At 39.1% G+C, this 12,246-nt stretch overlaps 1 protein-coding gene across 1 annotated transcript in view; it reads right to left on the bottom strand.

Annotated features, from left to right (window-relative positions):
* The window catches only part of LOC124232998 (tyrosine-protein kinase Tec), a 122,866-nt gene that overhangs the window by 6,111 nt on the left and 104,509 nt on the right, over window positions 1-12,246 (bottom strand). The window contains exons 9-14 of the mRNA XM_046649997.1: window positions 9,983-10,037; window positions 7,201-7,280; window positions 5,750-5,883; window positions 2,987-3,061; window positions 2,069-2,240; window positions 1,731-1,947 (exon numbers count right to left, since the gene is read on the bottom strand). Of these exons, the coding sequence (XP_046505953.1) occupies window positions 1,731-1,947; window positions 2,069-2,240; window positions 2,987-3,061; window positions 5,750-5,883; window positions 7,201-7,280; window positions 9,983-10,037 (733 nt within the window). The remainder of the gene's footprint in view (window positions 1-1,730; window positions 1,948-2,068; window positions 2,241-2,986; window positions 3,062-5,749; window positions 5,884-7,200; window positions 7,281-9,982; window positions 10,038-12,246) is intronic.

The raw sequence follows: 12,246 nt of genomic DNA, 5'->3' as shown, positions 1-12,246 counted from the left end.
GTCATATAATGCGAACTTTAAAACGGTCTTATGAAAAAAAAGCCCAGGACCACGTGGCTTCACTGGTGAATTCTACCAAACATTTAAAGAATTAACACCAAACCTGAGATCTCAAACTCTTCCTAAAAATAAAAGGAGGGAACACACTCAATCTCATTTTATTAGGTCAAAATTACCCTGACACCAAAGCCAGACAAGCACACTAACAAGAAAAGAAAATTATAGGCCAATATTCCTGAGGAACATAGATGCAAAAATCCTCAACAAAATATTAGCAAACAGAATTCAACAGCATATTAAAAGGATCAGGGGCTGGCCCCATGGCCAAGCAGTTAAGTTCCTTTGCCCCGCTTTGGCAGCCCAGGGTTTCACCGGTTTGGATTCTGGGTGCAGACATGGCACCACTCATCAAGCCATGCTGAGGCGGCGTCCCACACAGTATAACCAGAGGCACTCACAACTAGAATATATAACAATGTACTGGGGGGCTTTGGGGAGAAGAAGAAGAAGAAGGGGTAAAAAAAGAAGATTGGGAACAGATTTTAGCTCAGGTGCCAGTCTTTAAAAAAAAAAAAGATCATACACCATGATCCAGTCAGATTTATTCCCAGGATGCAAGGATGGTTAAACATATGCAAATCAATCAATGTGATACATCACTTTAACACAATGAAGGATAAAAATCATAAGATCATCTCAAAAGATGCAGAGAAAGCATTTGACAAAATTCAACATCCTTTCATGATTAAATACTCTCAATAAGTTAGGTACAGAAGGAATGTACCTCAACATGATAACAGTCATGTATGACAAGCCCACAGCCAACATCATACTCAATGATGAAAAGCTAAAAGCTTTTACTCTAAGATCATGATAAGAAAGTTAAAATGAAAATATGGAAGAGTCCCAGGTGAGAATCACATTCTTTTTGGTGAAAGAAACATCTTCGAGGTTTAACAGGGACTGATGGTTCTGCAAAAGCTGAAAGTAGACACATTTGGGAAGAACAGGCAGAGAAGAAAACGAGAAAGAAAAGAAGAATGGAGAGAGGGAGAAAAATAGAGTAAAAGAGAGGGAAAATTAAGAAGTGTCTCCATCATAATAATTTAGAACCAATAATAAAAGATTACTTTTTTCTATTTTCAGGAGTTAACAGGGGCCTCCATCTTTTCCCAGTGATTTGAGAGTAAAGAAAATGACCCAAAGGATTTCTGTTCTAGTTTCCGCTTACAGTGTATAAGGTAGAAAAGAGATTAGGATTTAGTCAAAGGATGAATCAACCCTTAACTTTCCCGTTTATCACCAAATGCAAGTCATTTCACTTCTCTGGAGCTAATGTTCTTATCTGTAAAACAATGATGGTCAGAAAAATCTGTTATGACTAGCTATCTCATGGAATTCTTATGGAGATCACACTTGATCTTAGCCAAAAGGCCGAGAAGCAATCTCTTATGGAGATCAAATAATTAATGCACGAAAACTTACTTGGAAATATCACCTATGTAATTATGTATTATTTATGCAGTTGCCTATATAATTATGTATTGATTGTATGCATAAAGATCTTTCTGTTAAAATTATGGGGCAAGTTAATCTTACCAAGTTTGAAAGTAATGGTGAAATATAGTTGAGAACAAAAATTGAGTATGAATATATCACTGCTCATTTCCTGACCCAATGTTACAAAGGAATTCAGCCAATGAATGGGAATATGGGTAGTTTATCATTACCAGATCTCTGTGGATGAAGCTGTTTCTCTCGAGGTATTCCATCCCTTCACACACATCTTGACACATGCTCAGCAGCACATCTCTACTAAAATGACCTTGTCTCTGTCGGAGGAAATTCAGAAGACAGCCCCTTTCCATGAACTCAGTAACAATGTAAATTGGTTTCTGCTGGGTGCATACACCATAAAGCTGCACTAATTTCGGGTGTGTCAGTTTCCTGGGAGGGAAGTCAAGCATACACATAGTCACTAAAGGAAAAGAAACCACGGCGGGTATTAGCTGGGGAGGGGCCACTTTTTAATACAAAAAGAGGAACCAGAAAGAACACAGTAACTTACATCATCACTTTAGCTTCTTCTATAAAGTCCTCCTCACACATGGCGCCTTCCCTAATGGCTTTGATTGCTACTTTGTACTGAGCTCGCCACTTGCCAAGCCTCACTACTCCGAACAGTCCGCTGCCCAATTCCCTCATAAAGGTCAGCTCTGAAGGGTTAATCTCCCATTTTTCTGCAAGACAGAGGGGGAGAGTGATAAAATTTAATAAGGAAAACGCAGCATGAACCAGTGGGAAACAAAGAATCTATAACCAAGGTCAATCTCAAAGTTACAGGATAATACAGTTTCCGCTAAGACACAGAGCAGACTTGCACCCTGCATCTAACCTGAAAAATGCAGCTTCCCACCCTCTGGGGAGGATGCACTCCTTCTAAGCTGTCACAGTACAAGCAAAGTGAACTGAAGAAGGCAAGAAGATGCTGCCTAATAGGCTAATGATAGTATAGCTTGAAAGTTAAAGGTATTTTTTAAAAAATTCCTCCTTTACCACTCTTGGCCCTTGGGGTTTTGTTGGTTTTTTTCAATTCCATCAACTTGGAAAGAATTTAACCTACTATTTAAAAGGCTTTTGCCGGAAGCAACAAAGACAATCAAGTTGGATGCCTTCTTGGTTACCTCCATCCTTATTTTCCTGTGAGTAACCAACAAAGCCGTGAGAACCAGGAAAGGCTTTGATTTATTTTAGATGTAATGTGGTAATGCTTATTTTTCACTGACAGACAGATTTCTGCTGAATTATGAATAATGACGAGAACAGAAAAACCATGGGTTACTACAGCTGTAAGTATAATTATTTAAAAACCCATACTACAGTTAAAAACAATTCCACTATGTGCAATTCTACACATCTAAATTGGTCTTGTGATAATGGATTCTTTTCAAGGAAAACTAGCCAATGTAACTACAAAATGAGTTACCGTAGCTGAATCCTGCAGTGGTTGGTGCATTCTTCTCCTTCGCACTAACTGGGTACCGCAGCCTTGTCACAAGTCCTAGAAATCAAAGTATTGCAGTCAAATTCATCCTTAATCATTCTGAATGGTGAAGCGCTAAACTAGAAACTCACTTATAAAATTCACTCATTTATTCACTTAGCGCTCATCCTCTGTGTGTATATGCAGGACTGTGCTATATGCTTGCAAAAAATAAAAAGAGAGGAAGGCAGGAAGGAAGAAGATGCCCCCACTCTGAGGTGACAATTTCATATTTTTATGAAACATGAAAAATTAAAATATATACAAGCTTTTATTCATTCTACATTTTCTTTTAAATACTACAGTGTTTATCAGGCATCATGCTGGCATATTCTCTTCTCAAACATTTTAAAGGATGTTATAAGGTTTCTAACAGTTACTATCAATCATTATTTCACATTCTTTTCCAATGAGAAAAGTATGAAAGGGAATTACAGGAGTCTACTAAAAATTAAAATGATTCACCAGACACAACTCAGGTTTGTTATGAGTTATAACTCATAGCAATGTTAGTATAAAAATCGGGCTTTAAAATATCAACAACTGGGAATACCAACTATTGGAAATCAGTGAGGTATGCTAAATCTTTTAATCTAAGTTGCTTACAGCACTAAATAGAAAGAAATGGCTGGTATTTCCTCTATAAACACCCACAGCACTCTGTACTTCTTCTATCTCATAGTAACTTAATATTGTTATTTTTTCTGTCTTTCCCGCCAAATGGTAAGATCTGAGAGAGACAAGATCACTGACTGTCTAGTCTACCACAGTCTCCCTAGAACCTGGCACAGTTCCTGGCACGCAGTAGGCACTTAGCACATGTTTGTTAAATGAATGAATTGAAATAATGGTGAAGAAGAAAATTTATGCAAGAACATCAAAGAAAGAAACAGGGGAATGTGAACAGTGAAAAAGAAGATAGACTAAGAGATAAGTAAAAGTTCTTTGGGGGTAAATCAATACGAAATTAGTTCCTCCAATGTTAAACAGAGAGTTACCAGATGACCCAGGAAAACCATTCCCAGGTCAGTACCCAGGAAAAATGAAACATGTTTCCATGCAAAAACTCGTACACAAATACTCATAGCAGCATTATTCATAATAGCCAGAATGTGGAAACAACCCAAATGTCCATCAACTGATGAATGATAACTAAATGGATAAACAAATCCAGACAGTGGATTATTATTCATCAATAAAAAGGAATGGAGTACTTATACATGCTACAACGTGGACGGATGTCAAAAACATTATGCTAAGTTAAAGGATTTAGTCACAACAGACCACATATTGTATGATTCCTTTCACATGAACTGTCCAAGAATAGGCAAATCTGTAGAGACAGAAAGTAGATTAGTGGTTGCCTAGGGCTGGGCTGGCAAAGGGGGTCTGTGTGGCATGACTGCTAATGGGTACAAGATTTTTTCTGAGATGATGAAAATGTTCTTAGATTATGGTAACAGTTGGCACAACTCTAAATATACTAATAACCACTGAATTGTACGCTTTAAATGGGTGAACTTTATGGTATGAAAATTATATGTAACTGTTCCTATCATTATCTGAGAACAGTGAACAGAGTCACAAATAACAACAGACTTTGCAAAACCTTTGATAAAACTTGAAAAATTAATTGTCATTAATTGGGTTAGACACAGCTATCTTCTGCTCAGTGACATCTTTAAGTAAAAAGCTAGAAATCTTTCTGTCTCATCCTGTGGAGTCTCAGTGGGCATAAATGTGGTTTCTGTTTTTGTTTTTGGTGTTTGGTTTGTTCCCCCTCTGCTGGTAAGTGTAGCAGAGACTCAGGAAGACGGAAAATTTGTCTAGGACATCATTATGCTAGTCTTTGCAAGTCTACAGGCCTAAACCCTGAGCTCAGCTGACAGCGTCTGTGATAACTCTGACATTGACAAATATCTTGGCTTTTAATTTAGTATTGTTAAGGGAAAAAAATATGCAATGACACTTTTAAAGATGGCACGGCAGACTATTTATTTAGGCCCATTGTGGTAGGTTTAGGGACCACTGTGATAGGATTCTAGAGTAGGGAAGAGAGATTGGGCTCAACTCTGAAGACAGCGTGGGCAAGTGGGAATTTACAGCCAAAGAGCAGGGTGGGGGTCAGTGGAAGTAAAACTACGAAGGAAACATTAGGGATAATGTAGAGGTGGGTTCTAGCTAAACCAATCTAACAGGATTCTTGCTGAAGATAATTCAGGGTGACCAGACATCAGCTGGGGGATGGTGGAGGATGAGCAAGTTGATCAGATATGGTGGGTGATCAGGTATCAGATTCTGAGGGTAGCAGATTCTGGTTAAACTGATAGCAGGGTTCTTGCTAAAACTGGATTTTACAAGAAAGTATACAGATGGGTCTAGGAGATAGTTCAGGAGCCTGACTAAAGTTTGGTCAAGCAAAGAATCTTTGTCAATGCCAAAGATATAAACCACAGAAATGTCAACATTTACTACATATGATAAGAAGAACTCATGTCCCAAGGTCAAGACAGAGTTTTTTATGAAACTTGGTATTACTTCTGATTTTTTTTTGTATACATCACTTCCTTAACGTACAATAATTTTAAATCAATCACATTCTATAATTACCTACAAAATAAAACTGCTCAAGGAAGAATTTATTACAATGTCTGATGATTTTAATCACTGCCTTATATTTGAAACAGGTTTCAACAGCTCACTTACCTGCCGCATTGTGCTTATGATATTCAATAATCTCAGGAATTGAACCAAATGCATGTTTTTCTGCCAGATAATATTTCTTTGGGGATGTTGTTGTTTCTTTTATATGATAATGCCTGAAACCTGATGAGCCTTCTCTAAAACAAAAATCAAAATGTGTTAGAACCAAGTTGGAACAATGTAACTTTACTCTTAAGATATTTTCTACCAGCTAACCACAGGGTCCCTACATATGGCCCCTTCGATTATCTGCACAAATTTCATTTTTCCCCCAAGTTCTTCTTAGCTTCGCCTTTCACATTAACAGGTGGAGTTTTTAAAGTGGCCGCTGATAACATACTTGGTCCCTTGCAGGAGATAACAAGAGAGAACATTTACAACTCCATTTACCAACAGTTAAGTCTAAAAATAGCTATGAGCTGCCTACTGCTTTGTGCCCCTGCTGTTGGTGTTAACCTGCAAATGTCTAGAGGACTCACATCTCTAAAATAAATGAAGAAACTAGACTTATAAAAAATGTACAAATTATATTTTAGCTATCATTCTACAATACGGATCTTTTCAAATCATCTCTTGCTAAAACCTTTCACGAGCACTCCCGCAGCTCTTAAAATAAAGCTCAGGCTCCTTGGCACTGACATAACCTGACCTCCACTTTCATCTCACAGGCCTCTCTCTCCTCCCTTCACCTCCCATTCTAAAATCCAGCTACAATACACTTTTGTCAGTTGCTCAAAATCACCACATCCTCCCTCATTTCTGAGTCCAGGCAGTTTCCTGGATCAGAAACACTCTTTCTCCTCCATACAACTTCCGCCGGTCTCACCTGTCAGATCTCAGCTTAGATGTCACTAGACAACATTAACGAGTAACCCAGATGTGTCTGGGCTGCGTACCCCGCCTCCCCCACACACACTGCCCTCCGAGCATAGCACTTATTCATATACCACCCTAACTGCCCGTCTGCTTGTCTGAAGCCGTCCCTAAGCTATCGGAGGGCAGGGTCTGGGTCTACTCTGCTCTCTGTGGTATGTTTAGGGCTTAGCGCACTTAGCAGTAATGATCTGTTGAATGTAGCTAAAGCTTCTATAGCCATTCTCAACAAAGATATATATATATGGAGAACTATGAGAAAAATCACTGAAATGTAAATATGAAAAATATTATAAGAATAACTAGCAGAACTTCCAACTAAAATATACAACTACGTACTGGGGCTTTGGGGAGAAAAAAAAGGAAGACTGGCAACAAATGTTAGCTCAGGGCCACTCTTCCTCACCAAAAAGCATACCTTAAAAAAAAGTATTGACTTTAGAAATCAAGTTCAGGGTTTCTTTTCTAATGCTGAAATGCAGCACATTTTTTGAAAATTAGGAATCCATACAAACTATACAGGAACTTTATTTAAAAAATTTAAATAAATTGGAGAAAAAAGAGAGAGTGGGATTACTTACCCTCCAAACTTTGTATACAGGGAGACTGTGTACATGCCTGGTTGACTGGAATCCCGTACCATAAAACCACCTTCTTTATCCTAAAATCCAAATTAAGAACATTTTTTCAGCCCGATAACAAATATCAATGCCATGGAAATGATTCAAGAACGCAGTCTTACAATTTTACGATTATTATGCTTTGCCTAGAGAAGGCTTTGGAGAAGCACAACTTAGCAACGGGGTGCATCCACATGACTTTCCACTTCATGTTACTGGGCAGTGAGATGAGTTAAAGAAAATACACTCACACTGCCTCACAATCACAAATCTTCACACACACCAGCAGGAGATATTTCAACAAAATAATCTCTCAGGGCCCTTCCGGAACGAACGAACAAGATTTTGCAATTCCTTTAAGTGCGGGACACGTGGGGAAACAGTTACTGAAAACCTATTTCTTAATGACTGGGTTTCATTTTATACATTTCTCATATTTGCTATAAGCTTTGAATCCTGACTCAATATCATCTTCTATCCACACAGCACTTTTCCTGTAAATATCTCAGTGCTCTTTATAAGAATCCTTTTGAAAACAAAATCCTTAATTCCCCTGGAAATTGATGTTAAATATCATCTTTTACAGAAGGAGAGATGGAGGCACAAGTAACTTCAGCAGAGAAAGCCAAAAGGCAGAAACAACGCTGAATGACTAAGGCATAAATCCTCATTAGTTTCCAAAACAGAGAGCAAGAAACAGAAGCTAGGGACCACGTCTCCACCAGTAACACCACAATCAGCCTCCAGCACTGAAACTGCTGTAAGACGAAAGTGTTTTTCACAGTTGAAAAATAAAATAAATTTTATTCTTATTCATAGGAAAGACAATGGAATTAAATACAGCCCCCCAAATAAATCTGATAAGAACAGTTAGGGACAATATTATAATAGTTAATCAATCAGTAAAAAGTATAATAGCTATGTTTATTGAGAACTTATTCTGTTTTAATATCTTCTAATACGTGGTTTACTTAATCCTCAAAGCGGTGTTATCCCCACTTTACTTCACAGGTAAGGAAATGGGGCACAGAATGGTTGAATAACTTGCCCTAGGTCACAGAGCTAGTAAGGAGCAGAGCCAGAATTTGGACCCCAGGCCTTCTGGCCACCCACTCCCCAAGAGCTGCCTCTCACCCTGGGGTCACCAAGGAGGCATTTGAGAATCCTGTGGCGGAAGAGGCATGGTTACCTATTACTTGAATCACACAAAGTCACCTGCTAGTCTCCTAAACCACAGAAACAAGTGCCCAAGGAAACCTTGACTGGGGTTAATAAGCAGGAGATAAAGTGAGAAAGCAAGGGTTTCAAAGATTGGGAACAATTACTAAATCGAATAACTAGGTCATAAATGCAGAGAATTGTAGCAATTATCTTCTGATCCAACCTCTTTATCTTACAGATGCGAAAAACACACTAGAAAAGTCACAGCTGGACTTGGGTCTCCTTACTCAGTCCACTGTAGTTTCCTCTACACAGTCATGCGCCGCTTAATGACGGGGCTACGTCTGAGAGAGGCAGCCTTGGGCGATTTTGTTGTGCGAACATCATAGCAATAGCGTATACTCACACAAACCTTGACGGTACGGCCTACTACACACCTAGATTATATGGTACTAATCTTATGGGACCACCATCATAGACGTGGTCTGTCGTTGACCAAAATGTCATTATACAGCACACAACAGGACTACATTTTATCCTGTTATTTCTTTCTAAAGTGTAAGAATTTCAGCACATTTATTTCTAAGGCAACTAAATATTTTATTAAAACTTCATTTATAAAAGATGTCACATATTGGGGGCTGGCCCTATGGCTGAGTGGTTAAAGTTCTGTGTGTTCTGCTTTGGTGGCCCATGTTCATGGGTTCAGATCCTGGGCAGGGACCTACTCCACTCATCAGCCATGCTGTGGAGGCATCCCACATACAAAATAGAGGGAGACTGGCAAAGATGTTAGCTCAGGGCTAATCTTACTCAAGCAAAAAAATAATAAAAAGAGGAAGGTTGGCAACAGATATTAGCTCAGGGCAAATCTTCCTCACTGAAAAAAAAAGATATCACATATTGATATACATTACTTTAAAACAAATAACTTCAAGCAAAAAGGAAAAACACATTTAAGTACTAAGAAGGTAACAAATGATAAATCCATAAGAAAAAGAGTAAAGAAACTGTTACCCATGTATAGCTATTACCTATTGTTATGGGTCTAATTCTTCCCCTCAAAAAAGATATGCTGGAGTCCCAACCCCCAGTGCTTCCAAGGTGACCTTCATTGGAGATTTACAGAAGGAACCAAGTTATAATGTGGTAACTAAGGCAGGCCCTAACCCAATAGGAATGGAGTCCTTAAAAATAGGAAATTTGGACACAGAGACAGACATGCACAGAGGGAAGAAACCCAGGGAGAAATGGAGGGAGGCTGGGAAGAGATCCTTCTCTACAGCCCTCAGAAGGAGCAAGCCTGCCGGCATCTTGATTGCAGACTTCTGACCTCTAGAACCATAAAACAATACATTTCTGCTGTTTAAGCCACTCAGTTTGTGGTCCTTTGTTACAGCAGCCCCAAGAAACTAATACACCAGCATTCACTTTTAAATGACTTAAAAAAACCCAAAACCCATACGTACATCATAGTATTTTTTAGGTTTTAGAAACAAAGGTACATGGAATTACTTATTAGAGATTCATTACAATTAATTGGTGCTGAAACCAAATCCATGAAACAAGTGCAAACACTTACTTCACTTCTGAGGAGTTGCTCTGCTTTGCTTCTGTTCATATTTCTGCAATACCATCTGAACAGAAAAAGATACTTTTAAGGCAGTTTTAAAAATTATTTTTTATTCTTTTTAAGAAAGTAATACTGGGGCCAGCCCCGTGGCATGGTGGTTAAGTTCAGCGTGCTCCACTTCAGCGCCCCAGGTTCACGGGTTCAGATCCCAGGGGTGGACCTACATCACGCGTCAGCCATGCTGTGGCAGCAACCCACATATAAAGTAGAGGAAGACTGGCACAGATGTTGGCTCAGGGCTAATCTTCCTCAAGCAAAACAAGAGGAAGATTGGCAACAGATGTTAGCTCAGGGCAAATCTTCCTCAGCACAAAAAAAAAGGGGAGGTAATATTGCTCATCAGTAACAAATACAATAAATATCACTCATAATTTCAATAATCAATAAGAGATCACTGATAATCTCAACAATATAGACAACCACTGGTAACATTTGGGTGTACATACTTTCATACTTTTTCTACCGATATTTTTATGAAAACATATATATATATGAATTCTTATTTTTTATTAAAGTGGAATAAAACTATACTTGCTATATCATAACCTGAATTTTTCATATAACAGTATATGATAGACATCTTTGCAAAGCAATATAGGCCTATGCATGATGGTATGGATGTGCCATAATTTACTCAAGTGATTCTTCATTATTCAACATAAAGCTCATTTCTAGTTTTTCACTGTTATAATAACAGCAAGAATGAATTTTACTCCACAGACTCAAACATGCAGGAAATGTCACTTTATATTATTGTCTTAATTAAAATTAAATCTTATCCCAAGCCCCCATCTGACCAATAGGCAGTAGATTCCATCTCAAGTCATTACAGAGGCTCCCACATTGAATTTCACAAAGGTCCCAAGAGTCAAAAGAAACAGCAAAACAGAAGAGTAGGCCCTGGGTCTTCCAGACTTACCAGTTCTAGTGCAGCCCCAAGCCCTGGTGGTCACCGAGGCTCTACTGTAGGAATCCCACCGCGGCCAGGCAGCAGCGCCCACCTCCCCATCAGGTCCCACCACCACTCTGTGCCACATCCCCCAGCCCCTGCAGATCTGTGCCCCTTCTTTCCCAAGGAAAGACGGATCCTGCCATCTCCCACCTCATCCTCAGAGGTACTCCCCTCTCCCTGCTTCCCCCAGCCCAGTCTCTCCAGAGATTATAAACCAGAGAATGTGAATTCAGCCTGTTTTCTTGGCCTTCAGTTTTAAACTTGGGTGTTTTTTTTTTGGTTTTTGTTTGTTTGTTTTAGATGCCCTTTAGTGGGTAGAGAGTCCTCCACCACAGTCATCTTTCCTGAGGCTTCCAATAGTATGAAACTAGCTTAGCCCATCTGGACATCTGAATTTTCCACCCCTAGCTCAGCCTCTTATAAAAAAATCCATCACCTGCTTTTGGCCCAGCAAACACCCTGAGACAGACGAACACAAAGGCCTTCTCTGACTGAGGAAGGGAAAAATACAAAGAAAAACTACAATGTAAGATCTTTTTTTGTCTGGATTCTTCTATGCAGTTGTAGTGGCCAAACACCAATTACAATCTCAATACAAGCTGATGAGTGTTATTTTATTTGTGGCCTGAGGTGATTAACCAGGCCTCAGAATTACGGGTACTAAGGTCTCATTGCTGTGGACCTCACTTCCTGAACTGAGACCAAGTCCAACAAAATTGCAGTTCTGATCTGAATCCAATTGAGAAATACAATAAACAAGAAGAACAGAATGGATTCTGTCTCAAAAGGGTTTCCAGTGATACAAGAAACATTTGGCAGGATGCCAAAAACAGTTATAAAAATTAATTAAGGAAAGGTAACTGGAGTTCTCATTATGCATTATAACCAGCAGGATCTGAAAGATTAAAAAAATTCTCTTTGGGGCCAGCCTAGCAGCACAGTGGTTAAGTTTGCACATTCCTTCAGTGGCCTAGGGTTCACGGGTTCAGATCCCAGGCGCGGACCTACACACCGCTCATCCAGCCATGCTGTGGTGGCATCCCACATACAAAAAAATAGAGGAAGACTGGCAACAGATGTTAGCTCAGGGCCAATCTTCCTCACACACACACAAAAATTCTCTTTATTAATAACAGAAGATCCAACCCCACATCTTCACAGTAAGAGTAAGCAACAGAGGTTTAGTCTCACGTTCAGATGCAAGAAATCAGTAGAGCTAAACTGTAGCTCTCAAGAGGAAATTAGGTATGAAATACTCAGA

This window comes from Equus quagga, unplaced genomic scaffold (genome assembly GCF_021613505.1).
Source record: "Equus quagga isolate Etosha38 unplaced genomic scaffold, UCLA_HA_Equagga_1.0 146_RagTag, whole genome shotgun sequence".
NCBI lineage: Eukaryota > Metazoa > Chordata > Mammalia > Perissodactyla > Equidae > Equus > Equus quagga.
This window is presented reverse-complemented; position numbering and strand designations above follow the sequence as displayed.